Consider the following 27,683-nt stretch of genomic DNA (forward strand, 5'->3'; position numbering starts at 1 on the left):
TGTAGTATGCCATGGATTCCTAAATTTGCAAATGAAAGTAATTTTTTTTTTTATCTAATTGAAATCCCTTATAATGTCAGTGAAGAAAGCAGATGCAGAGAATTGAGATCATTGAATATTTTGTCACTACTCTTATATATACCTTCCTGAACTCATCTGTACTTGTTGGTACAAAATTAATGTCCTTGTTTCCTTGTATTTGTGACCTTCATTTTTGTATGGTTATATGTGCATAAATGCATGCTGCTTCCTAGTAATGGTATTGAATGAGTGATAATACTTAAATATTAGCTAACATGTACTAAATGCTTATTATTTGTCATTAACTTTTTAAAATGCTTTACTTTAATTTACTTTATTCTCTGAACATTTTCTGGTAGGTACTATAATTATCCCAAATATAGATGAGGAAATGGAATCACAATTCAAATAACTTGCCCAAGATCACACTGTGGTGAAATGAAGATGGTAGATAATATAGTTGAAAATTGTTTGTCTTTAATATAAACATAAAATTTAGAAATAGTCATCTATCTTGCTGTAACAAAAATTATTGTAGTACACATTAGATTATAGCTTGTATTTCCCTTACTCTCATTGTTGTAATTCTTTCCATTTGAAACTTGGCCTTTGCAATGGAGAAATAGCAATTAAAACTTAGAGCATTAGTGGCCCATCATGGTTCTAAGCATTTTACTTAGAACCCTGTTAATTGTAATTTACAGTTGTGGAAACTGAAGCACATAGACATTATGTAACATGCTCGAAACCACACCAAGTAAATGGTAGGGATAGGATTCAAACCCATGCCATCTTGATTCAGAGTCTGTGCTCTTAGCCACTATGCTAGAATGCTACTGTTTTGAACTATTCATAATTATTATTCCTCTACATTGAGTCAAAATGTCTTTCAATATCTGAGCGTGTGTGTATGTATGTATATTTGTACATGATAAGAAACAAAACTGTAATAGCATCTTATTCTTAAAAGTAAAACATGCCCCTGTTAAATTATCTATTTACTTTAGACAACACTGGGTTTTAATATCTGTTTATAAGGTCCGGTATGATTTTTTTCCCTTTGATTTGTAGAGTAGTTTGGACTCATAAAAATGGATTTATGTACTGGTGGTTTGCTAAAGCTGCCAAAATGCAATATACTAGAATGGATTGACTTCTACAATGGGGATTTATTAGTATACAAATTTACAGTTTTAAGGCTATGAAAATGTCTCAATTAAGGCATCAACAGGATGATACCTTCTCTGAAGAAAAGCTGCTGGCATCAGGGGTTCCTTGGTCAGTTAGCAAGACACATGGTTGGCGTCTCCTTCGCTCCTGAGTTTCATTGCTTTCTGCTCCTGATTCCAGTGGCCTCCTCTCTGAGCTTCTGTGGCTTCTCTCTTAGCATCTCCAGGGCTTTTCTCTCTCTAAGCTCCCTCTGGGCATTTCTGTCTGAGCTCTCTGGGCTTTTTCTTTTATCCTCATAAAGGACTCTAGTGAAGGATCAAGACCCACCTTGAATTGGGAGGGTCACATCTCAATTGAAACAATCAAAAGGTCCCACCCACAATAGGTCTGCACCCACAGGAATGGACCAAAAGAACATGGCATTTTCTGGGGTACATAACAGTCCCAAACCAGCACAACTGATAATTTAAATCATTAGTCAGAAAGGCCTTTTTGTTTGCGCAGTCAACCTTGTAATTCTTGTCAGTCTGTGTGTTTTATTTCTACTCAGTGTACTTGCTAGTGGAGAAGGTCCTTTTTTTTAATCACCTAGTGCCCTCCTAGTCTTTCCTCCTTTACAAGAACTCAAACTGGGAGGAGGGGAAGGTTTTGAATATGACATGGTTCATTGTTTTGCTTAATTGATAAGATTGTATTCGAATGAAAGAAATAGACACTCTCACACTACTTTTAGAATTCAAAAGCTAATTTTACTGGTATTAGCAAAATTAAGAAAATATTAAATTAAATGATTAGAATTAAATGACTAGCTCAAACATTATAGAAATAGAACAAAAGAGAAAGAATTAGAATACATCACCAGTTGGGCAGCAGCATCCATGGGTTTAAAAAGCAGCATGCCAGGAAGCTCTCCCTCTACAGTGGTCCTTGGAGCCCGGAAAGGAAATTCACCAGCCATGCAAATTGCATCCACCTTGCAGGCAAAGGCTTCAGACAATCCAAGAGGCGCTTTCCCTTTTAAAGCCCAAAATACATTTGTCATAATTAAGAGTGTCCCCTTGAAGTTGAAGATGGCCAGATCTCACATCTCCAAGGCAAGACTCCCTCATGATGTTATTGATGTTATTTAGGATGCCTTGTTCCTAAGGATATGAAACATTTAGCTTTATGTACATGTTTCCATGGACCTCTATTATTTAGGCGTTGTATATTAACCTTTAGGTGAGGCCACAGGGACATGCTCTGCAGCACCCCTGCTTCTTAGCACAGAAGCTCCCAGAATCCTTCACGTATGTAGCTACACATCCATGGATGTACTTTATTTTTATGGCTAACAAAACAGTTCTTTCAAACTTTGGAACATTTTGTTCCAAATGTGAGTCTTTTGCTTTGCTGCTGCCCCCAGGTTTCATCCATCTTTGGATGACTCCATGCCCACAAATGTGTATTTCTAAATAGCTCTCCTTATAATTGCTTAGGTATACAAGTTTTCTTTTAATTTACTTGGTACTTGATACAAGCAAAAAGAAAGTCACTGAATATTTTCCCCTGCATCTGATTTTTATATTATCTGGGTTATATGTTTGACTTAACTTGGAAGCACAAGTTAAGGTAAAGATGAATTTTAGGTAGATGTTTTAGTTTTCTAAAGCTGATGAAATGCAATATACCAGAACTGGGTTGGCTTTTACAATGGGAATTTATTAACTTACAAGCTTACAGTTCTTGGGCTGTGAATATGGCCAACTTAAGGCATCAGCTGATGATGTTTTTCTCTGAAGGTAGGTTACCCGTGAACTTGGGCACTTCAGTCAGATAGCGTGGCACATGGCGACGCCTGCGGATCCTTCTCTCCCAGGTTTCGTTGCTTCCAGCTTCTGACTTCAGTGGCTTCCTCTCTGAGTTTCTCTCTTTTAGCTTTTGTCTCTTTCAGATTCTCTGGGGGTGCTGAGAGGGAGGGGGCATATTTTTCTATGTTTTATCCTCTTATAAAGGACTCCAGTAAGAGGATTAAGAGCCACCTTGAATGAGGTGGGTCACATCTCAGTTGAAATAACCTAATCAAAAGGTCTCACCTACAATAGGTCTACAGGAATAGATTAAAAGAGCATGATCTTTTCTGGGGTACATACAGCTTCAAACCATCTCAGTAGAGATGAAAAATTGATGAATAATTTTAAAGTAGAGATGAATGATTGATGTATAACTTTTTTTAAATAGATACAGTTTGGAACTTTATCAGATTATTTTGATGCACTGGATAAAGCAGATGCAGCCAGTAGAAATAGCCAATCAGTGTTCCCTGTTCTGAGTGGGGATTTCTTCACTTATGCTGACCGAGATGATCATTACTGGAGTGGCTACTTTACGTCAAGACCCTTTTATAAACGAATGGATAGACTCATGGAATCTCATTTAAGGTACATTTGCCTTTAGATAGCTAAATTTATTTATTCACTTCTTTTATGTTATCATAGCATTTTTGCGGAGGTTTGCCTAATATACAACATTTATGCAGTGTTGTGTTTAACATAACTGTGAACTTTTAATGCAATCAGGGATATGTCTCCAAATATAGTCTAATTATTACATGGATTTTTATTCTTGAAAGGAAAAGCAGATTATCTAATTAGCTCTTTCGGGAATTGTACTTTGTGTTTTATCTATTTCTGATTAATTACCTGTATTCACACACCATGACAGTATTCAGTGACGTCATCATGTGTGTCTTCAGGTCAGTAATCTGGGAAACTTAATTGTCAGAAACACAGGCAAGGATCAAAAGAAGCAAATAGGGCCTGTCAGCAGCAAAGTATGGACCTCAAAGTGCATACTCCGAAACTAACATATTTTATTCATGGAAACTCTGTAGAGGCTCCATATCAGTTCTTATTTATTTCCTTTGAAAAAAACATTTCTCTAGGTATGATTTTTCTGCTTAGAAGAATAAAATGTGAAAGAAATGAAAACAGAGCAGGCAGAGTGATTGGTTAAAAAAATAAACTGACATGAAAAGACAGAAAAGTCAATAGGAAACATAAAAACATCCTAAACCAGCATTGTCCAGTAGAAATTTTAACCACTATCCAATAGAACTTTCTGCAGTGATAGAAATATTCTTTGTCTGCACTATTCAATATGGCAGCCACTAGCTACCTGTGACTTTTGAGCACTTGAAATGTAATTCATTTAATTTTAATTAATTAAATGTAAAAAGCCACATTGGAGAGTACAGTTCTAAGTAACTGAGTCTGACTCCTTTTTAGTAAAGATAAACCATTCCTAGGACTCCCAAAGGGTTTTTCTGTGTGTGTATAGCCTGAGACAGATTCATGATGAATCTTGGTGTTTAAAAAAAAAAAAATTAAGAGTATGGCAGTCCCTATCTGGGTACTATTGAAAACTGAGTATATTTTGGAAAGGTTTTATGGAATTATGAATTTCTTCAGGAGTTGCGCTTTGGTATAGTATGTGTTTGTATTATTATTACTGTTATTGTGCATGTCATTATTATTATTTCATTATCATTATTTCAAAAGCCTAACCTTTTGCTGTGGTTTGGGATATTCACAGATATGCCAGGTGAATACATATTATTTTATTTATAATAAAATAGTATTTATATATTATGGATATTTATGCACACTTACTAATAAAATGTCAACCATTTATCTCTATGTTATTCTAAACTTTCTGTTGTAAAATGGAGCAAGTGCTAACATAATACAGAGATTCTTGGGACCACTGCATTAGTAATACATAAGTCTTGATTATTTTTATTGGTAAAGAATTATAAAGGTTGGCTCAATCTTAATTTATTGAACATACCTAAGATGAAGTAGTTATTGCTAGTAATATATTTAGAAAGCTCTGCTGCTTTAAGGCAAAATAAAACAAAAAGAAAAAACCAAAATAATTACAAATTTCGAAATATAATTTTATTTGAAAATGAGCTTATTGTCTGATAATGGTAATCATCCTCATGTTTACTGTACAAAAAATGTGAATAAAAAAAGTGTAAAGAAGAAAATAATTTGAAAATTCACTTAAATCAACTTTTTGACATTTTAGCTTGTCTGTACATATTGTATATAGACACTGTTTTCAAAACCAGGAATATTTGCTGTGGATAGCTAGCAACACATATACACAATTTACTTAATTCTGATTTAGTGAGTCTCATGCCATGATTTTATGAAGTGTTAGAATTTAAAAGTGGAAGTTATTTGGAATTCATCTCCCCCCCCCCCCCCCCCCCCCCCCAAATAAGAAGGCACTTTCAGTCTCTCCTCTTACCTGGTACCATGAAACATTTTCAAGCTTCTTTTACTTTCTCTCCATTGTCCTTACCATGTTTGGCATATAGATGTTGCATGTTATCATTCAACACTTAAAACTAACCTTGTTACTGAGCTCTTGGGCCATTGTTTTCTGCCTCTTCTCTGTTCTCAGTCTCCCATTCACATAACCATGCATTTCCTCAACAACTCTTCTCTTAATGTTCAGATGAGGAGCCAGTGGCTTGCTTGTGATGTTCATGGTACCTGTCTGCACTGTTCATGGAGAGAGGAAAGGACATGGAGATTTATCCACCTCTCCCTGCTGTATTCAGATATTTTTTCACCTTTTTATTCATAGGTACATAAATAAACCTATTTGCTACCAACTGGTGCTGGCCTTTCCCCAGCATCATGTTGAATAAGGACCACCGATATCAGCCTAGACTTGGTGTTCTCGATGATTGACAGTTTACAGATATTAGGTGTAGGCCTTGAAGGTTTCATAGAAATGTTTATCATCAATATCTTTCTCACAAATTGTACCAAAATTGTGGATTAAAAAAGAAACCCATTTTCAAAGATATCAGTGCCACATATTTTAGATGATAAACTTAAATGTTTGTTTTGAAATGAAAATTAATGACTGTTTTATGTCATTAGGGCTGCTGAAATTCTTTACTATTTCGCCCTGAAACAAGCTCAGAAATACCAGATCAGTAAATTTCTTTCGTCATCGCATTACGTGGCACTGACAGAAGCCAGAAGGAATCTGGGACTGTTTCAACATCATGATGCTATCACAGGAACTGCAAAAGACTGGGTAGTGGTGGATTATGGTACCAGGTATGGAATTATTGAAAAGTAATCTTAATAAAAGCGAGCTTTTAAAATATTGGATCATAAGCTCTATCTTTTGATGAAGTTAATGTGTATCAGATCACATTTATAATGGTGTCCCTTATGAGTATTGCTATAGCAAACAACAGCAATTTTCAAAGCATGTTTCAAGCAATCTGCTGACAGAGTGCTAACTGTCCCAACTTTTTACTGCAGTGCACTTCTGAAAATGGAGTAGTAAAACGTTTTTCTGAAGTTGATCTTATTTTCTCATAAGTACAGTGTGGTAATTGGAGTTACCTTCTTGACCAATGATTTGCGTCAAAGAAATTAAAGTTATAATCCAGAGAATAAAAGCCCCACTTCACTCTATACCAGCCTAATCTCATCCTATTTCATATCCAATCATTCTTGGATATCTGAATTTTTTAGAGGGACTTTGACACAAAATAACAAGCCAAGAAGCTTAGCCGGGAAGAAGGAGCTAGAAAAATTGTCGTGTATGGATGATATAAGGAATGGAGAATAAAAAGGGATGGCCTTGGTTTTGCTATCAAAGCTATTTTTAGTTCTTTGAAGGACTGCTCATAAGAACATGGGAGTAGTAGTTCAGTTATTTCCATTATTGCAGGATTAGAAATGAGTTTTGGCTTTGGCTCAAAATAGAGACTTTATAAACAGTGCTTCTTAATAATGCAAAGCCTTGCCTTTTATGTTAAAAGAGACCTTCATTATCATGCCAGTATGAGTGATCATTAGTTAGGATCAGTGCAGAGGGGATTCCTACATTGGGGTAGGAATTTGGACCATTGTTTTGCTACAGTTTATTTCTTCCTGCCTATTTTCCCCCTTATCAACAGTGTGATGCTTTGAATATTTTAAAGTCATTAAAAATATGCTGTGAATTTCTTATAATATGGATTTATATAGTGAATCCCATAAGTACTCCTATATGTGAATAGTATACATAGCACAGAGTCAACATTAGACAGTTGATCCACAATTGATATTACTAATTGTAATAAATATTAATTAAATTTTTAGTTACTGATTTTGCTTGCCTTTCTAGAAAGGAGGGAAAGAAACAATCTTGAGATTTTGTTAGTGAATCCTTAAAAAATATATTCCAAGTAGTATCTAGCAGTTTTCTGTGGCACCTGCACTTGATATCCATCTATTGAGGTTGAACTGTACTTAAAGTAGAGAATGCTCATTAGATGAGAATGATGTTGATGTTTTTTCCCATAGGAAGCATTTTTGAAAGTAAGGCCAGATCCTCTATTTCTCCTTTTCACCAGCTCCTGCCTTCTGGGTTTATTGAAAGTTTAAAATGTGTGGCTGCTTAGAATCAGACCAGAACCGAGCCCCTAGGAGGAAACAGAGGAGTCATGCCTACTTGCTCGTTCTCTGGCTGCCACGTTGAGAGGTTTTGGTACAGGTCATCGAGTATTTGCTACAGAAATTTTCTGTCTGATGGCCTTTCCAGGAGGTCTGTCATTAGTTCCTCCATATGTTTTGTATTGCTATCAACTTATAAAAACATCCTAGTACAAAATCACATCTTAGAGAAAAAAAAACAATTTTAAAATTGTACTTGACATTTGTAAATTTGCTTTGCGAGCACTTCACACTTCATTGAAAAGTCACAAACAATTATCAAGTCATTAGCACAGACATCTTATGTAGGAAATTTCAAAACACAAGTTAGAGAATTATAAACAGATGCAGCCGGCTTTGCAGCTCTCTAGTACTTGGTCTCTTGTCTACTGTTCATTCAGATACTGGCTGGCATGTCTTTTTTAACAGGTGAATGAGTTAGGAGATTGCATTTGGGCTGCTAGTAATAGCAATCTCAAACAGAATAAATCTTATCCTTTTTATTTTTATTCTGTATGAAAGAAGTCTGCAGATAGCTTGTTCAGGTATGACAGCTTCAAAATGTCATGAGTGATCTACTTTTTTCCTGAGCCAACCTAAGGGGGACTTTTAGAGTCATACTCTCAACAGTAGAAAAAATGTTGATATAATTATAAACTGAAGAGCAAGAACACATCGTAGATTTTGAAGCAGTAGACGTGAGGGGTGACGGTCGATGTAGTCCTGGGTTTAATGTGCAGCGCTTGGAACGTGGGCCCTGGCCACAGTGTCCTGTGCATGTACCACCCCACCATCTTGTGGGCTGCCCCTCCCGGACCTAGAGCCATGGGCTTTTGCCCACCTGTTGCTTGTTTGGTTCTGAATGAAAACCTAGAGGAAGAGCTATGTCAGCTGGACTGTTGACAGTACAACCACTGGAGACAGTAACTTCAAAGATGTAGCTGTAGACTTCAGCTGGGAAGAGTGGGCCCTGCTGGACACATCCCAGAAGAAGCTTTTCAAAGATGTGGTGCTGGAGAATGTTAGTCATCTGGTCTTGGTGGAATATCCTCATAATAACTGTGCTTTTCCAGTTGGAGCAAGGAGAGGAACTGTGGAGGGAGGAAATAGGATTTCTCCAAAACCAGAATGCAGGCAGGGAAAGTGGCCTTAAAAAAGAAGAAATGATACCTATGCAGTATACCTGCAGGAAGGACACAGCTGTCATCATATGATTGATATCTCATACTGGAGAGAATCCCTTTGAATGGAATGATTTGCAAAGTGATTTCACTCATAGATCTGCAATGACCCAACATCTGTTAACCGACATGGGGAAGAAACCCTATGTCATCAAACAATTTGAAAATCTGTCAGTAATCAGTCACTTTTTAATCAAAATAAGCAAATTCACAGTAGAAGTAAATCATATGAACGTCATCCATGTGGTCAAGCCATTATTCAAAGTTCTGGCCTTAGACAACACAATGGATCTCACAAAGAAGAGAAACCATGTGAATGTTATCGATGTGAGAAAACCTTCAATAAAAGTTCTGACCTCAGATGACATGCAAGAACCTGCACTGGAAAAAAACCATATGCATGCCATATGTGTGGGAAATCCTTTAATAATCATTCTAACTTTAAACAACATGAGAGAATTCACACTGGAGAGAAACCCTATGAATGTCATCTATGTGAAAGCCTTCAGTAGATGCTCTGCCCTTAGACAACATGAGAGAACCCACACTGGCAAGAAACTGTAAGACTGCCATGTATGTCAGAAAGCCTTCACTGTTATGACCTTAGACAACATGAGAAAAACCTGTTCTATAAATATTTTTAATATGGAAGAGACTTCAACCATGGCTTTAATCTTTAAACATACCAGAGAATGAACACTGAAGAAACATTATGTAATCAGTGTGGAAGAGCCTTTAATCATCTTTACTACTTCAGTCAACTTAAGTGAATTCATACTGGACAGAATCCGTATGAATCTGTGTTGCAAAACTTTTAGTCGATCTGGCCATATACAACATGAGGGAACTCACAATATAAATGAAATGAATGGGGAAGAGTTTGCATCCACACCTCTAACTGATAAACAAGCCTGAGAAATTACATATGAGAGAAACTTCTTTGCCTGTAATCAATGTTGAAATGCCTTAATTTATAATTTATCCTTTATACAGAATGAATGTCCTCAAAAATAGAGAAACCTTTGGTCTTAATCCCTGTGTACTATTATTCAGCCACACATCAGCCTTGGTGTGCACAAGAAAACTCAGTGCAGGAATAACTTCTAAAAAAGGAAATCAGAGGAAAAAGTCTTTATCATGAGGATGAAGCTTCTTGGAGGAGTGCCTCATAATTCATGCTAGAGAAGTTATTCAATGATAAATCGTGAGAAATTACTCATACAGCAACACTTGTGGGACATGTGAGGACTTATACTCTCAGTGTCATCAATGAGGAAAGTCTTCATTGATGACTTACTCCTCAGTCAGCATTAATATTCTTACACTGAGGAGAAAACAATCCTAAAGTCACAGTGGAAAAACCTTCAGCTGGATTTCACATCAGAAAACCCAGACTGTAAAAGTAAACAACAGCAACAACAATAAAAAAACACCTCCAAAGTATTGTACACAATCCAGCAAAGAGTACAAAATTTTGAAAGAGACCTATTGAAAATATGTCTTAAATAGTGTAGAATTGAGAATTGATCTGGAAATATTGAATGCAGAATTTTGCAATAATTCAATTTTGCAAAGAAACGAGATTATGCTCAAAATATTAGTACTTCCATGTATGTAAGCAATAAAAGTTGTACCTGAAAAAAAATTAAAAAAAAAAAAAACACATCATGGCATATTTGGAAGTTAGTTCTAATCATGACGTGAAAAAAATGAATTAGAGTAGGACACTGTACTGGACATTCAGTTTAAAAGTGGATAATGGGGAGTATCTGGAAGGGAAGAAGAAACGACAATGAAATCAGTTGGAGAAAGGCTCTAGAAATCTGCCAGTTTCTAAATTGGAATTAAGATAGGTTGGAGAAACTGAACAGAGGGTGAAGATGAGGAACCTAACGTATAGATCAAATTATTGACTAACAGCCGAGATAACAACTTCTTAAAACAACGGCAATGATACAAACTAGAAAATTGTAATGTTTCCTAAACTATGTTACATATAAGAGTGCATGTTAGAATATTAGAGGCTCCGAGTCATCCCGCATTGATGAAGTGTTTTGAAACATTTTAAATACCCAAATGTTCCCCAGACTTTTTTTTTTTTTTACCGTGTTTTGTTTTTTAAATAAAAGCATTTTTACATCATAATAAAGCCTTTGGGGAATGCTGTACTGCAGTCTTTGGTGCTCGTCTTAGACTGCTTACGTGCTGTTAGGGTGCAAACATTGATTCATGGGGTTCACACATATGTAATTAGGACTCTTTAATATACTGTAATATATATAGGGTTTTAGCTTGTAAAAAACATGACCTTTATTCTGCAGATCTGGACTGCCTAATGAATAAAGATAGCCAGGTAGTTAAATAAAAGGAGGCTTAGATTGAGGGACTTGTTTCCATAACTGTATTCATTCATATGGCCTTTTAATCTGGTAAGAACATTTATTCCCATCTAAGAAAACATTTGAATAGACTGAGAAATTTAGCTAAATTTATAGATTATTTAGCTGAAGTTATAGATTGTTGTGTAAATGTGTTTAATTAGTGTCTATTGATCATGATCATTTAAAATCTTTGAAGAAAATCTTAATGCTCTGCAAAAAGAATTTATTTCTAATTCATTTACAAATTTCGTTTTGCATGCCAATACAACTGTCTTTAAGGCATAGATCCAGAGTTTCTTTCTGTGTTGGAGAAAATAATATAATCATTCTATAAACATAATAGATTCATTCTGATGGTTGAAAACATGGTTAGCAAGGTTTCTGTACAGACTTCTCTGGTGTGAATTTACTTAGAGATGCCTGCTCTGTAAAGCCTTAAAAAAAAAAGACTGAATTTGAATAAACTTGAAGCAAGTTCTTTTCTCATGGCTAGTACTTCATAAATAGCTAGGAACATATTGTGGTTATATTGCAGAATTGATTTTGAATCAATTGATTCATAAACATCCTTTGATTCTTCAGATATAAAATTCCAGTTTGAATACAGTTAATAATTTGACCAAGAAAAGTAAACAGGATGAAGGCAACTTTCATTATCTATATCTGTTTTTTCTAGTTCTTTTGCACAGGAATGTGAAATAGTACAACAAAATATCTGTTTCATTTTGGGGGGAATGGGGTGTATATGATTTGAATTTTCTTGTGAACTGAAGGTAAAATCTTGTATCTTGTTTCATTATTGTTTCAACCCTTGTTAAAGATTTCTGTGAAGAATCAAAACTTTTTTAAAAATTATATTGAACACCTTAAAGCTATCGGGTTGATCATGCTGGATAGTCTTATTATTTGGTAGAAATAATAAGAAATTTGAGTAAGTGTATTTGTTTTAGGGGTGTCTAGGAAATTTTCTCTTTTAAATGGATTCTTATCAGTTATATGTTCTGATTAACCTTTTTGCCCCAAGTACTTAGTTCTGGGAGAAAAAGAGCCAGTTCATTATAGGTTCATTATAGATTTCACTTTGTGAATACAATATGAAGGCCTTGGTGGTTTGGCCATTATTAAAGAAACTGAAAGTGTGGTGTGCAGATTTTTGAATTGTGTCTCAGCCGAGTAAAATTTTTGGTTCACAGACTTTTTCGTTCATTCATGAATTTGAAGAAGATAATTGGAGATTCTGCACTTCTTCTTATTTTGAAGGACAAATACAGCTATCAGTTTTCTGATGTCTTCCTAGAGATGGTTAGTTGATATCTTTTATATTTACCATAAAATGTGTGATATTTTTGTTCTTAGGCTGTAGAAGGAAGTGAGAAGCATAATGAAAAGAGACTTTGAAATAAAATGATTTGTTTGCAAATTATTTGAAAAGTTTTGTATCACTCTCTATGAATTATCTGTATGTCCTCCTTTCCTGTAAGTGTGTGTTTGTATTTGACTTATGACACATTTTGTTCAGGCTAATTCAAATGGAGTTTTTCTTCTGACTAAATCTAAGCATGAAAAATAGAACAAAAATCGTATTTTAAGGTGTATGAAACATATAGGCTTTCAGAACACTGTTAAGATGATATTGTAAGGCAGGAAGCTCAGCATGATAATTAGTTATTTTGCTTGGCTTTAATTAGAAACCCCTTGCATTTGAATTGCTGTCAGTCCTTAATCTATTCTTGCTAAACTTGAATTTGAATGATGTTAAATTGTCTTCTGGTTTCAGGCTGAATCCCTGGAGTGCTATGGCAGTGCTGAGATATGTGTAACAATAGAGCAAACGCTCTAATAATTGAAGAATTATTCAACTAGCTATTAGCCTCAGTCCCTGCACCTGATTGTCTGAGCCTTGAAAAAGTTACTTAGCATCTGTGAGCCCTCATTCATTTACCTGTAAAATGGGATGATTATTTCTGCCTTTCCTTGTGTTGTTGGAGGAACAGGTGAACTAATAAAACAGAAAGTGCTTTGAAAGTTAGAACATGCTAGTCCTTCAGTGTTTCATCTGCAGCAAGGAAGAACCGTTGACCAAATAGTTAATTCAAACCCTCTTTACACTTCCACTTGGCAAATCAGATATTTTAAATTTGTAGAGTCTATAGTGAATGATAGGCTTTGGGATTTCACATGTGATTTTAATTGACACGTCAGGAGTCAGAGATATAGTTTCCATATTTTCATATTCTGATGTTTGTAATTAAGTCATGATTACAAATGTTCATATTCAAGTAAATAATGTATGAAATGGGCATGCATTTCTTAAGCATATGGAATATATGGTACAAAAGTAAGATAGTAAACTTTTTGTGGAATTGTCCCCAGAACTTTGATTTATTTGGATCCTAGTTGGAACTACACATTACAGAATCTAACCCCAGTTTAAATACACACGCACACAGGTTATTTATTTTGAATTTTGATGGACTTTATGTGGCCGAAAGAGGTTTTTTTTTTTCCCTCCTATTGTGACTTTCTTTAAGATTGTTCTAAGGTACTATTGCATACCTAATTTTGAAACTTGAGTTTTAAAAGTAAAATAAATTCTTGTTCATTTTTATAGGATTTGGAACAAAAATCACAGGATTCTCTGCCACAAAAAAATATAATAAGACTGAGTGCAGAGCCAAGGTAAATACCTAATTTCCTATAAACCTATAATGGTTCTATTCTCTAGCCAGCATATATTTTGGGGAAAGTATTTCGTTTAATCAACATATTAATTTAAAAAAAATTGTGAAGAAATGGATTTTTCTTCCATCAGAATGAGTTTGGGAGCAAGGATTCTGTCATGTTCAATGCTAATAGCTAACATAGTACTTGGTACATTGATTGCTGTATAAACTATTATAGCAATATTTCTCACAGATATTTGGTATGAGGTGGTACACATGTAGTTTCATGATTAAAAAAAAAACCTTTATCATAATATTATATTTGTTTTTAGATTATATCCTTTGTTGAATAACCTTTTGTATTTAGTTACCATGTTTTTATTAACCCCTGATCCTATTTTTTTAAATGAAGGAAGAAAACTAATTAGGGTTTCCACTGTAAATTGTTCACTAGATAGTGTTATTGTGCTTGTCCAACCAATTGCTCGTTTTAGCACTATTGATTTATATGGAAGTAAATTGGAAAAGAGTTCAGTTGACCTAAAAGCAGAGCATTGAATTGGTGGCTACCTTTGATTTACAAAGAAGTGTTTTATGTTTTCATTGGTAATTGTTTAGTCATCAAGTCATCTATTTTGAATGACTAATTATCAGTCAGTTGTTACCAGTATACTTAGATATCTAGTATATATATATTTTTTTCAGTTTTATTGAGATATATTCACATACCATACAATCATCCATAGTGCACAATCAGCTGTTCCCAGCACCATCACATAGTTGTGCATTCATCACCACAATCAATTTTTGAACATTTTCATTACTCCAAAAAGAATTTAAGTAAGAATAAAAAATAAAAGTAAAAAAGAGCACCCAAATCATTTCATCTCCCCCATCCCACCCTATTTTTCATTTAGTTTTTGTCCCCATTTTTCTACCCATCCTTCCATACCCTGGATAAAGGGAGTGTGAGCTACAGGGTTTTCACAATCACACTGTCACACCATTTAAGCTACATAGTTAAACAATTATCTTCAATAATCAAGGCTACTGGGTCGCAGTTCAACAGTTTCAGGTATTTCCTTCTAGCTATTCCAGTTCATCCAGTGTATTTTTTAATTTAACTTTTTAAAGTTAAATTGAGAAGTTTAGTATCACCTCTTACAAATTGTAGAAATAATTCTTATAAATTATAAGAACAATTTATGATTTTAACTAGGTATACCTTATTAAAATTATTTAAAAATACATGGAATCAAAATATTATAGAATGCAAACATTTACAGTTGCTGGAAAAGTTGGGATTTTGCTGGGGCATAGACTAACAGTAAGTAGAGACTTAAGACACATACACCTTACACCTTAGAACAAGAGGATAAGTATTTTGTAGTAATGCTAAATTGTCAGTAATGTTCTGCTCTTACGGGCTTTCAAATAGCTAGATCATAGGATGAAAGAATTACACCGAAAGAAAAATCAATGGCAAAATTAAAAAATGTTATGGTTTTCTTTGTCTTGAAATAAGTAATGGTTTGATGCATTTCGGGCTATATGTCTGTTCCTTAAATAGTATGCCTCTATTCAAACTATGGTATCAGTAAATCAATCCTTCTCTATCAACTATTTTGTTTGTCTGTTTGTTTATAATTTGGGTGGGGGAAGAGCTTTGTTTTTGCTGATTATGAGAATAACATGTTGGCTATAAGTAAATCCCCATCCCCCATGCCTCATCCTCATCCCATAGTCACCCTATTATTGTCGTTTGTAGCCTTAAAAATCTACCATTAATTCCCTTGTGGGTGCATGGTGGAGTGGATGGGGTGGCCTGAGTGGGTGGGAGGGTGTGGGGCTGGGGACATAAGGGGTCAGAGGAAGAGATGTGTCCTGTGGCTGTCCTCCTTCCCATAGTATCCCAGCCTTCACCAGCAGTAACTGATATCATAGCCTTACTAATGCTAAAGGAAGGAAGTTAGCAGATACAAGTGTATTAATTAGGAAGAAAAATGCTTCGCAGCTTTTATATTGAGGAGTTTTAATTATAAGAAACATGAATGGAATTTTTGAGGCTATTAATGAAATTTATGATATTTTTCTTCAAACAGTTTGTATTGAAATAGTGTTCTTCATCTTAATATTATTCTTTGCAGTTCCTTTCTATCAAATGTCGGTGCTTCTAGTTCCACAGTTAGGTAAATTGGGAGTTTTTCTGATTGTTAAATACTTACGGTTATTGTTATTATCCGTTTTGTACTTTAGAGCCTCATGAATACAACTGCTTATATTTTGGTTTTAAAAATATATTTTACTTGTTAGCCACAAATTATCTGAGTTGCTGATCTCTCAGTAAAATCAGTGAAGAATGAAAGAATGATCTTGGCCCTTCAGTGGAAAAATTTGAGTTTTATTTAGCAGGTACTGGAAGTTAAATAATTGTCTGCCCTTCTCAGTCTTTAAATTGGAATTTTCAGAAATGTAGCTATAAGTCTTTATCATATTCTTATTGAGTCTTCTGTGATGCTCTAGGGCTTTGCTTTATTTTAATTATAAGCATATTTCCTGTTTCAGTAACAACAAATTATTAATCTAAACCATGCGTTCTCAACAGGGAGAGATTCCCCTAACGTTGAGAAAACTGGTTCTTGGGAGGAAGTTTGAAAAATATCTTTCTCTTTTTTATATATAAAGCAAGCTATACATATAGTACATAAATAAATAGAGTTTTTCTGTTGTGTTAAAATTGTATGGGGGTGCTGATTAGGGAAAAAAAAGGTTCAGAAAGCCTCTTTAGGGAGGCAATACTGGAACAAAAGGTTGAGAACCACTGATCTAAACCCATAGAATTTAAATAATATATTTAATTTGATCATGCTGGTAACAACATGTTACATCTGTAACCTACCAAAATTTAGTTTGTGAATGTTTAAAAAGTAGTAAATAATCTGCTAAAAGAGGCATAGTATATGCTATGTACCTAATTTAATTCACTAGGTTATGTGAGCTATATAGTGTGTGCATTCGAAGTTTTTGAATAGAAAGCAGATATAATTAAGATTTGAAGTTGCAGCACCCTAGCAAGTCATGAATTTACAAGGCCTTAATCCTTAAATGGAAATCACGTTTTTGTTTTTCGCTACATTCATAATTGCTCGAGGAAACTAACTGTAAAGGAATTTAATACAAAGACTTTGAGGATTAGGAACTTGATAGGTGCTGATGATGCCAGGTAAGGGTCTGAGCTAGCTAAAGAGATTCCAGTCTTCCTTCTGCGTTCTGTCTTTTCAGGCAGAAGAAACAAATTTTGCCACAGGAGGGCTCATGATTTGTCAAGGTATAAAATGTACTTTTCTTTTAAGGCAGATAATTAGAAATGATACCAGACAAAAGCAGTGGATTCTCTGCCTGTTGTGCTCAAATGACCAATTCCTGAGGCACCAGGGTTTCAAAGAGAAAAAGAGTTTGTTCCTAGGCGTGAAGCAAGAGATCAGATGGCCTGTCGGCCTAAAAATCTATCTCCCTGAACTTCAATAATTCTGGTGGTTTTATAGTATCAAAAGATGGGCAGGTTTTAGGATAATGAGCACAGTGGCTCTAGACATTGTAATTAGAAGTGATCTAATTATTGACTGTCCCCAGACTGATTACATGCTTAGTCACAGAGTGTATATAAGCAAATGGTGGCCTTAAAATGATGATAGGTGTGATTTTTAGTCTTATAGTGAGATATAGGTTACTTACTAGTTAAAGTCTAAGCTATTAATCATGTCAGGTGGGCCCATTGTGGTTAGATCCAGTTTTGGTTATCAAGATAACTTTGCAATTGGGGTGGGTTAGTTCTGAACTGATCCAAGGACCTTCATTAATAAACATGTCTTTAGTAGATTATAAGACTGTAAAGTAAAAAAAAAAAAAAAAAAAGAAAAGGATAAATAGGTACAAGTGAAGGTCAGTCACAAGGCTTTTACAATCACAAAGGTACAGCATAAAGGCTATGCAATCATCATCAGAGATCAAGGCAGCTGGATTACAGTTCAGAGATTTCAGGTATTTCCCTCTGTCTATGCTAATATACTGGAAAGTAAAAAAAGTAATATCTAAATAATGATTCAGTAATCATAATCATCCCTTAAATCCTAACTTCTCGGTTACAGAAATGCCACCAGATATGTAATCAAAATTATATTGAGATAACCTCTGAAAATCTGACATTTTAATTTTTCCCATAGAAATTTTTAGTTTAAAAGTAATTTCTTTGAACCACTATTACAAATTTACCTTTAAATGCTTTTAATTTTTAGCAAGTTATTTAATGATAAGGAATCCTAATCTGTTTCTTCTGGCCAGAAGAATAAGGCATTAATAATTTAAAAAGAAGTTCATGTTTTCTGGGCTTGGGTGGTACAAAGCACTTAATTCCAGAAAAGGCATTCTGTACCTATATCATAGTATGCTTACCGAGTGGTTCTCCCTAGATGTCCTCCCAGCACCTCTAATTTTCTCCAGTTTTTTCCATACCTGCTTTCCTCTGGATCATAATCTTGATTAATAGTATCATTCTCCTTTTAGTTGTCTATGTTCTGAACCCGAAGAACCATCTTTGACTTCTACTTTTTCTTACTGCTAAATTTCATCAGTTGGAGAGTCTTTTGGATTCTTCCTCTATCCATCTCTGCTATCCATCCCCTCCTCTTTTCTTATTACTTTTCTGGTTCCCAGCCATCATTTACGTTTTGCTTGGACTACTGCAATGCTTCTTGCCCTCTTGTCCTCATTTTCTTTATCCCCCAACTCATCACATGCACTTGCTAGAGGCATCTACCCAAGGCACACCTCTGAGAAAGTTATTTCTAATCTCAACATTCTTTAGAGATTTGGATTGCCTGTTGAGTGAAATCTGATCTGTTGGTCTAATGTTTTAGTAGTCTTATCCTATAACAAACTACCCCATAGCTGAGTGCCTTAAAATATAGTTTATTATCTCTCTCATGGTTCTGTGGGTTGGCTGGGTTCAGCTGGGCAGTTCTTGCTTGGGGTCTGTCATACCATTGCAGTTATTCAGAGACTGGCGCAGGGGTTCCCCGAAGGCTTGACTGGGCGGAATGTCCAAGAGGGCTGACTTACATGGCTAGAACTTGCTGCTGACTGTTGACTGAGAGCTAGTTCATTTGGGGCTGTTGACTGTCAGTGCCTATCTATGGACTTCCCACATGACTTGTGCTTTCTTACCATGGTTGCTGTTTGCAAGAAAGTGTCCCAAAAGTGAGAGTTCCAGCAGGTCCAGGTGGAAACTGCAAGGCTTCTTAGGATCTGGCTTTGGAAGCACTAGAAGGTGATTTCCTTTATATTCTAGTAGTCAAGCAAGTCATTAAGGTCAGCCAAGATTGAAAGGGAGCAGAATTATCCTCCATTTCTTGATGTGAATAGCATACACAGGAAGCAAAGGGAATGATGGCAATCATCTTTTGGGACTACCACTGTTTACCAGTTGCACACCATAATTCTCATGCCTCCCATGTACAAAACTAGGCTCCTCTTCCTCCCAAGGTGCCCTAAGTCTCATCCCATTATGGTATTGGCTCACAAAGTTCATCTAAATCAAGTCCAGAATGACTCACTTATTTGGCTGGCAGTTACTGCTGGCTTATTTCTGTCAGTATATTTATTCGATGTTAATCCCACTGTATTGTTAGCTCCTTGAGGGTAGGAACTATTTCTTTCATGTATTTCCACTTTCATGTTTCCACTAGTCAACATAGTTAGAATTCAATAAAGATTCGTTGAAATGCATTAATTGTTGATTTACAAGAATACTAAGCTTTAGATGCCAGATATACTATGTGATAATGTGATATCCTGGCATGTAGTCTATGCAGATGAAAGTTCGTTCATCTGATATTTGCAGGTTGGATTCCAGAGTGCTCCCTATTAAAACAAATGCTACTACCAATAATAATAAATTAAAAATAACTCAAAGTACTTTGAATTTGCTCCGTGTCTAGATAAGTGCGCATTTGAGATTTTAGGGTTTCATGCCATGAGATCTGAAAAACTCTAGGCTGCACCGCTGCATCATTGCATTCCTATGGAATTAATTTGGTTGCAGTTTCATTTGGGGGTAGGGGAAAGGGCTCTTCAAAATGAGTAGGTTCAAAAGATATTCCCAAATATCTGAATGAGTTGACCTTATCAAATGTGATTTTACATATGGCAATTTATTTTTATTGAAATAGAGTATGTGCTTTTAATATTATAGAATCTAATTATCTATTAGATTACTGCAGTATCTAATACCATAATCAGATTCAAGGCTTTAGTTAGTTCATTTTTATTTGTCTATAGGTCATCAATATATTTTCTATACCAAGTAAGATTGTACCTAGGAAAGTTTCTAATTTCTCTATCAGTTATTCAAACATAAATCTTAAATGAAAAAAACAAGTTCACACTCTTACTTTTACTGTTAAGAAATGGATTTTCTAGGGACATAGACTACTAACCCACTCATATTCTGGAAATATTATTTATTATAATATACTCTTAGTAGAAGCTTTTGTAGCTTATGGACTGGACTGAGACTCCGTCACCTGAGAAACTGGTATCTGTTGAGAGAGCTGTAAATGTCGAAATGGATTTTGCCTTGTTCTTGAAATTTTTCTTTTGGAGAGATGGGAAAGGGTTAGCAGTGATAATTAGCGTAAAAGCCATGCTCGTTGCTTATGTATTGTAATGGTTTAAGTGCAAATCCTGTCATGTATTAGAAAACTAGTACAGAAATGTGAGGCGTTAGAAAAATAAGAGTATAATGTCAGAAAGATTGAGGGTTTCCTTTCTTAAAAATAGTGGGCCACCTTTTGAAATTATCCCAATGGAATTCAAGGTAATAAATAGAATACATGATTTGACTCGGATGTGACACCCTGGACACACTATAGGCACTATTATTCTGAGAGCAGCTGAATGTCATTTCTGTACAGTTTTTCTTTAGATATGGAAATTGTTAACTGACAATATTGGAAACTATTAAATTTAATAAAAACTGAGCTTTTCTATTCTAGTCTAGTTCTATCTGGATATTACTAACATTGGTGTATTTAAGAATTTATTCTTATTATTGGACTCATAAATTCTGCTCTAAGATGCTTTTCTGTTTAAGTATGAATTGCTTATAAAAGGTGTTTGTGTATTTTCACCTAAAGTTCTATCTGAAGCTGCGTTTTGTTAATGTTGACTTTTTCAAGATTTAGGTTGACCAATTCTCTGATTATCCAGAAACAGGTTTCATCCTGTTTATTTCTTCTGGTATTTTTTTAGAAGGGTTGTTTTGCGCAAAAGTCTGTCTGAGTTGTATACAGTGAATTGTTTAAATAGCCAAAAGTTTCTTTGGGAATTGAAGGTGCCTTCAACACAATACATTAATTTTATGTTAAAGCTTTTTCATCAACTAGTGGTTGGGACTATTTTGGGAGAAATTATATCAGTTTAGCAACATAAAATAATCTTAGCTGGTGTTTGCCATTCTAAATCAGTAGTTCACAGGATTGCATTTTCCTGATTTTTCAGAGAGATATGAAGGTCTTTGAGGGAGGAAATGAGAGGAGAAAACGTCCCGCCCCTACCACAATGTTCTCCCCACCCCTGACATCTCTATTTCTTGTCTGATATCTGGAATGATGGGTATTGGTTTTTGAAATGTTGTTTCAATCTCATGTTGACTTAAATGAAATAGCATCTATTATTATATTAAAGAAAAAAAAAGTTGACACTTCCAATTTAAATGATTGCTATCTGGGAATCCCTGAGACTGACTTCTGTAAATTTCCTATTAAATCTCATGTGAAAACATGAGAAGGTGAGGAACAGTCATAGGATTGCCAAAACCCTGATTTCACAGTCAGCCTTTTACCAGAATCTAAGATGTCTACAAACTACAAAGCTGATGGACTGTACTGAAAAAATGCAATTAACCCTGACCAGTGATAAAGTTAGAAATAAAGGCAGCATGTTCCCCTAAAAGCAACCATGGAGATTCCTTTTCCTTTTTATACTGTCTGCCCCCAGGGTTCAGAAAATCTGTTACTATACCACCTAGAAAAATACAAATATTTTTCTACAGGGAAGGCTACTTTTGGAGAGAGTTAGAAGGCTAGTCTTGTCTTTCCTCCCTGCCTATGCCCTCCCCTCCACAATAAGAAAAACCTATTTAACCACTCTCTACTTAATTGACAGACTAGATCAAGTGACTCTCTCAGGTCTCTTCCTATGCCCAGGACCTTGCAACTAACATGATACTAGCTAGCAGGCTGGTGTGCTCGTCTCCCTCTAGTCTTTCAATTGAGTTGTGGTTATCATGAATCAGTTATTTATTCCCAATCCAGTTGTTTTTGCTATTTTACTTTCATAATTATTATTAAACTGAGTTATGCAAAAAAGAGAGTTGTTTTTATGATGTTACTTTGGAAATACTCAACAAAGGAGAGTTACCGATAAATATTGCTGGAATGACTGGAAAAAATTTTGGGAGAAATCATAAAGATGTAGAAGCATTCTATACTCAGATTGCATAATATTTTTTTTAGTGTTTAAGTCCTTGTTCCACTTTAGAGAAACCTAAGCTAGAAATCAGAGATGATTTAACATGTGCATGGTAATATACAAAATATGACACGGAACTCCAATTAGTGGTCACATAGTCAAAGCAAAGGCCCTGCTTTTACAACAGTAGTTTAGGATGTATTATGGTAAAATAAAACATCAAAAATAGTTCATATATCTCTTAAAGATTTACTACTTTAACTTTAAAGTCAGTTTTAACTCTTTCAGTTAACTGATCTATTGCCAGCCCTGATCATGTTGATGAAATCATGCTGTTTCTGTATTTTATATCCAATTTAGAGACGGAATCTTCTAAAAATAAAGTAGGCAGGAGGAAGTAGGGAGCGGATGCTGGAGAATTGCATCTGGGGAAATGGCTGCACAGGCAAGTGCTATTGGAGGTGATGTGCGAAAAGAGTACTGTAATGGTCTCTTCCAGATGCATAGCTTGAAGCCCTCTGTTTGTTCAGAGCATCAGAGCCTCGTATAGAAGAGCAAAGCCCCCTTGGGCACAGCCACCCTGGATGTAAGCCTTTGGGAAACAGGCTGGATCTATGCATGTGAGCTTGTTATTCACTCATTCTCTTCTTTGTCATTGCATGTGTTATGGCATTATTAACAGACTCAAGTTATCTCACTTATTTCCTTGCTGTCCATCTACCTTGCTAAAGTATAATCTCCATGTGAGTAGAGAACTTGTCTGGTTTGGAAACCCCTAGCGAATACCTGGCATATTGTAGGTGTTCATCAAAATTAACTCTAGATAAGAGAAGGGGCTTTAAGCAATGCAAAAATAAAAAAGATCGAGGATAATCTTTACCCATCTTTTGGCAAACACTGGTCTGAATGGATGTTTACTTGCATTAGGATAAGTAAGTAGACACTAGGAAACCTGCGAAAAAGTCTCTGTAGAATGAGAAAAAGTTTTGGGTGTCCTGAAGACTCAGAAGAACTAACCTCCTAAAAGGATTTATTACAAAGACAAGAATAAAATTAAAAAGGAAAAATAAAAACTATCTTTAATTCTCAAAAAGTCAAGAGAGTTACAGCCTCTAAGAAATAGGAAACAAAGTGAAAAATTGAGGTGGAGAGATGACAAGATGATATGAAAACGTGATGAGTGATAAGGAAAGATTGTTGGAGGGGCAATAATAGAACATCTTCGTTAGTGATATTGACAAGGGACATGAAAACCAAAAGCGAGATTCTTTTCAAGAATGCAGAATAAAAGAAGATGAATGGAAACAATTAGAAAAAAGATAGGTATGGAGGATAGGATTTCAACAAAAGAATTTTTTTTTTTTTTAGGAAAAAAAAACGTAGCAGAGGCAATCATCGAAGATATAATTGATGAAAAGTTTTCTGAGTTGAGGCAACCTCACTTTACAGATGAAAAGCCCTGAGTTCTGGGTAATATAAGTGAAAAGAGAATCACCTCTGGTACATCCTGGCCACTTAATTCATTTCAGAGGAAAAAAGAAATATTGTGAAGGTGCCCAGGCAATAAGACATCTATAGGAACAAAATATAGAACAAACATTAGACAGGTTTCTTCTCTGTGACAAGACTATGGAATTTAGAAATTATGTACTCACAGTGATCTTTCATATGTGAATGCAACAAAAAGACAGTTTTAAATATGAAAACACTTAAAAAACATACCACAGTTAACTCCCTTCTTTTTAAACAGAAATTTAAAAACTACTTGATGAAATTAGCTCAGCTGGCTGATGATGCATCAAATTAAGAATTCAAAAATGAGGAATGCATGAGCAAATCCAAATCATTATTGTAGATTTGGTTACCAAATTGGAAGTAGAAATGTCCATCTAAGTATGACAGAAGTTTTATAATGTAAACGTAGTTTACTAACAATGAATTTCAGATTGTGCTAATACCTGAAAGAGGGAGCAAGGCAGGGGCATGTGTAGATCTTAAATAATAATTTTGTATTGGGAAAATTTAAAAGAGAGAAGCTTCTGGTGTGAGTGATCTCTCCTATTCCATTGCCTTCATTTACTCTTGATGTACTTTTGACTCCCCAAATACATATATCGCTGCTGAGAAAAGTCACTGAGTTCTAAACCTGAGTGTTCAATGGCCAGGTGGACAGCTTGGGATGGCCCACAAATACCTCCGTCTCAAAGTGTTTAAAAGCAAGTTTCTTTTCCTCTCTAGAACTGTTCTGTGGTCACAAGCTCTTTAATAAATGTTCAGTCTCATTATCCAGTTTCCCTGCAAAGAGTGAAGAGATAGAGGCTAGAAACCTGGGCCTCAACTTTAGAGTGACCATATATCCTACTTTTTCTTTAGTGCAACCTCTCACTCTCCAAAGTGGATCTGTTTAGACAATAAGTGATAGCGTCACCCTGAGCATCTTTGTTTCTTCTCTTTTACTTTCAGCTTATTTCCAAACAAGCACCATGTCTTTTTGTTCTGCTTCCTAAATGTATCTCACTTTTGTTCAGTTCTCCCCATCTTCACTGCCACTTCCTTGTTTCAGGCTGCTATTCTCTCTCCTCCAGATGATGGTGACAGCCTTTTCATATGAATCCCTGCCTCATGCATTTGTTGGAGCAATTAAATGTGATTATGTAAATACATTTCATAGTGTAGAACCTAACACAGAGTAGGCACTCGATGTAACAGTGATGATGGAACTTCCCTACTCAAAACCCTTCTCTTCTCCATTGCCCTAAGAATAAACTATGAACCCTTTAACACAGCTTGTAAGTGTGTATTTTGGTCTCTGGCCTCATCTCTCACATCATGGCAGCCTGTGCTCAAACCCCTTAGCAACTATTAATTCCCCACCATGTTATGTTCTCTCTGATCTTTAGACTTTTGCTGCCTAGAAATAAAAACCCTTCCACCCCACCCCTAAACACACACATATACAATTTGTGTGGTTAATTCCTGATTACCTTGAGGGACTTAGCTTGATGTCACATCCTATGGAAACGTTGCCGGATTGCTTGAGTCAGGGCTAGGTGTCTCTCTTGTATGCTCCCATGGGATTGTGTGCTTGCTTACTGCTGTCCCACTTATCACACGTAAAATGTTTCCCCCAAGAGACTTGCAGTGAACTCCTTGAAGGCATGGGCTGGGTCATGTTCATCATTCTGTCATAGCACCCAGCAGTCTCTGGGCCAGGTGCATGCCAGGTAATTGCATTAGAAGAAATGTCTATCACGTAGGAGATGAAGAGAACTGTGGACAAGGATATGCATCTCAGCTTTATTTATCATATGACAAAACATTTTAAGATACTTAGATGTTCAAAATATATCGACAAGATACTATCACTCATTGTCCATATAATATTTTACAAATATTATATGTTCATAAAATTTTATATAAAGTTAAAAAAAGATTACTAGATTAGCATTTCCTTTTTTAACAGAGACAGCATGGGATTGATAAATTCTGAGGTTTTAGCTCAAGTTTTTTATGAAATCTGTCTTTAAAGTTCCATGAAGAAAATGAAGTTGACTTGTTTGAATTAGAGAAGTTATGAATAGTTGAGTGAAATAAGAACGAAATGCTTGGCACTTATGAGGTGTTTTGTAAATTAACGGCTGAAAATTTCAAGTGAAGAAGGTGAGTTTATGAGAAAGAAGTTACATGTAATATTTGATAGTTAAATAACGTATGTATTTTTAAATAAGCATTTTTTCTGGTGTGCTAATGCTGCCATTATGCAAAATACCAGAAATGGATTGGCTTTTATAAAAGGGGATTATTTAGTTACAAAGTTACAGTCTTATGGCCATGCAGATGTCCAAGCAAAGGCATCAACGGTAGGGCACCTTCACTGAAGAACACTGATGGCATCCGGAAAACTTCTATTAGCTGGGAAGGCACGTGGCTGGCGTCTGCTTGCTCCTAGGTTGTGTTTCAAAATGGCATTCTCCAAAATGTCTCTCTAAGCTGCAGCTACTCTGCTCTCCTGTCTGAGCTTTTATAGGGCTCTGGTAAACTAATCAAGACCCATGCTGAATGGGCAGGGCCACACCTCCATGGAAATAATCAAATCAAAGGTATTACCCACAGTTGGGTGGGTCACATCTCCATGGAGACAACCTAATCCAACGATTCCAACCTAATCAACACGAATACATCTGCCCCCGCAAGATTTCATTAAAGAACATGGCATTTTGGGGGACATAATACATCTAAACCAGCACAGCATCCCTTTAAGGAAAAGTTTATAGTGATGAATCTTTGTGGGAAAATTTCTGCTTTAGGAGGAATCTTTCATTAAATGTTATCTTCCTGTAAAGTTAATGTTAAGGTTAGTGTTCAGTTTTTGTAGGTCGCCCTCATGTTATCCAGTATTACTTCTTGTATGTATAATGTTTCACTTTGGATTGCATTCCGCTGCATAGTAACAGAATCCTATTATGACAGCTTCACAAGAAAGCACTTTATTTTTCTTGTGAACAGGTTCAGAGGTAGGTTGTCTCAGAGTCATGATGTGTTCCATGTTGTCATTGACGTTCCGGGCTCCTTTACCTTTCAGCTCTGCCATCCTTAGCCTGTGGCTGTTGTGCTCGTGGTCTCAAGATAGCTCCTGCCTCTCCAGACATTGCATCTGTGTTCCAGGCAGGAGGAAGAGAGAACAAGGGACAAAAGCTGTGCCAATTGAGTCTGTTTTCTTTCATTAAATTGGTGCTACAGTAACTTTCTGGGGAACTCCACTTACTAGACTCCACTTACTGGCTGGAACTATTCCGTGGGCATCCCTTGCCTGGGAATCAAGGGCCCAAGCTCTTTTCTTGCACCTTGCCCATCCTACCACTTGGGTGCCTTAGCTTTTCTTTTCTGTCCCAACTCCCAGCCCTTTCAAAAGTCTGTTAGAAGATATCGCTCAGAAATCTTTAGTAGTTGAGCAGTGGTGACTCTTCACACCTCTGCACTGCACTCTATTAAGTAATAGAGTAATAATAAAGTAAAATAGATAATAATTGCTTGGTGTTGACATTTCTTTGTAAGAGGCTTTACCTTGACCCTGTTCAGTGTTCTAGCTTCTCAACTGAACTTCAAGCTTCTTGATTGTCAGCATTAGGGTTTTGTTTTTTTTTTGTTTTTTGTTTTTTTTTTTTTTAATTTCTTATCTCATTCTTAAACTCCCTGAAATAACACTTTTTACAGTTCTTGCGTTACGAAGTTTCAAGTTTATGA

General features: G+C 35.7%; 1 protein-coding gene across 5 annotated transcripts in view; it reads left to right on the forward strand.

Moving 5' to 3' along the window:
* Nucleotides 1–27,683, forward strand: part of MAN2A1 (mannosidase alpha class 2A member 1) — a 186,683-nt gene that overhangs the window by 91,420 nt on the left and 67,580 nt on the right. For all 5 annotated transcript variants that reach the window (XM_037802306.1, XM_037802302.1, XM_037802303.1 and 2 more), the window contains 4 exons: nucleotides 3,412–3,611; nucleotides 6,132–6,314; nucleotides 12,441–12,549; nucleotides 13,859–13,926. In XM_037802306.1, the coding sequence (XP_037658234.1) occupies nucleotides 3,412–3,611; nucleotides 6,132–6,314; nucleotides 12,441–12,549; nucleotides 13,859–13,926 (560 nt within the window). The remainder of the gene's footprint in view (nucleotides 1–3,411; nucleotides 3,612–6,131; nucleotides 6,315–12,440; nucleotides 12,550–13,858; nucleotides 13,927–27,683) is intronic.

This window comes from Choloepus didactylus, chromosome 13 (assembly GCF_015220235.1).
Source record: "Choloepus didactylus isolate mChoDid1 chromosome 13, mChoDid1.pri, whole genome shotgun sequence".
Lineage (NCBI taxonomy): Eukaryota > Metazoa > Chordata > Mammalia > Pilosa > Megalonychidae > Choloepus > Choloepus didactylus.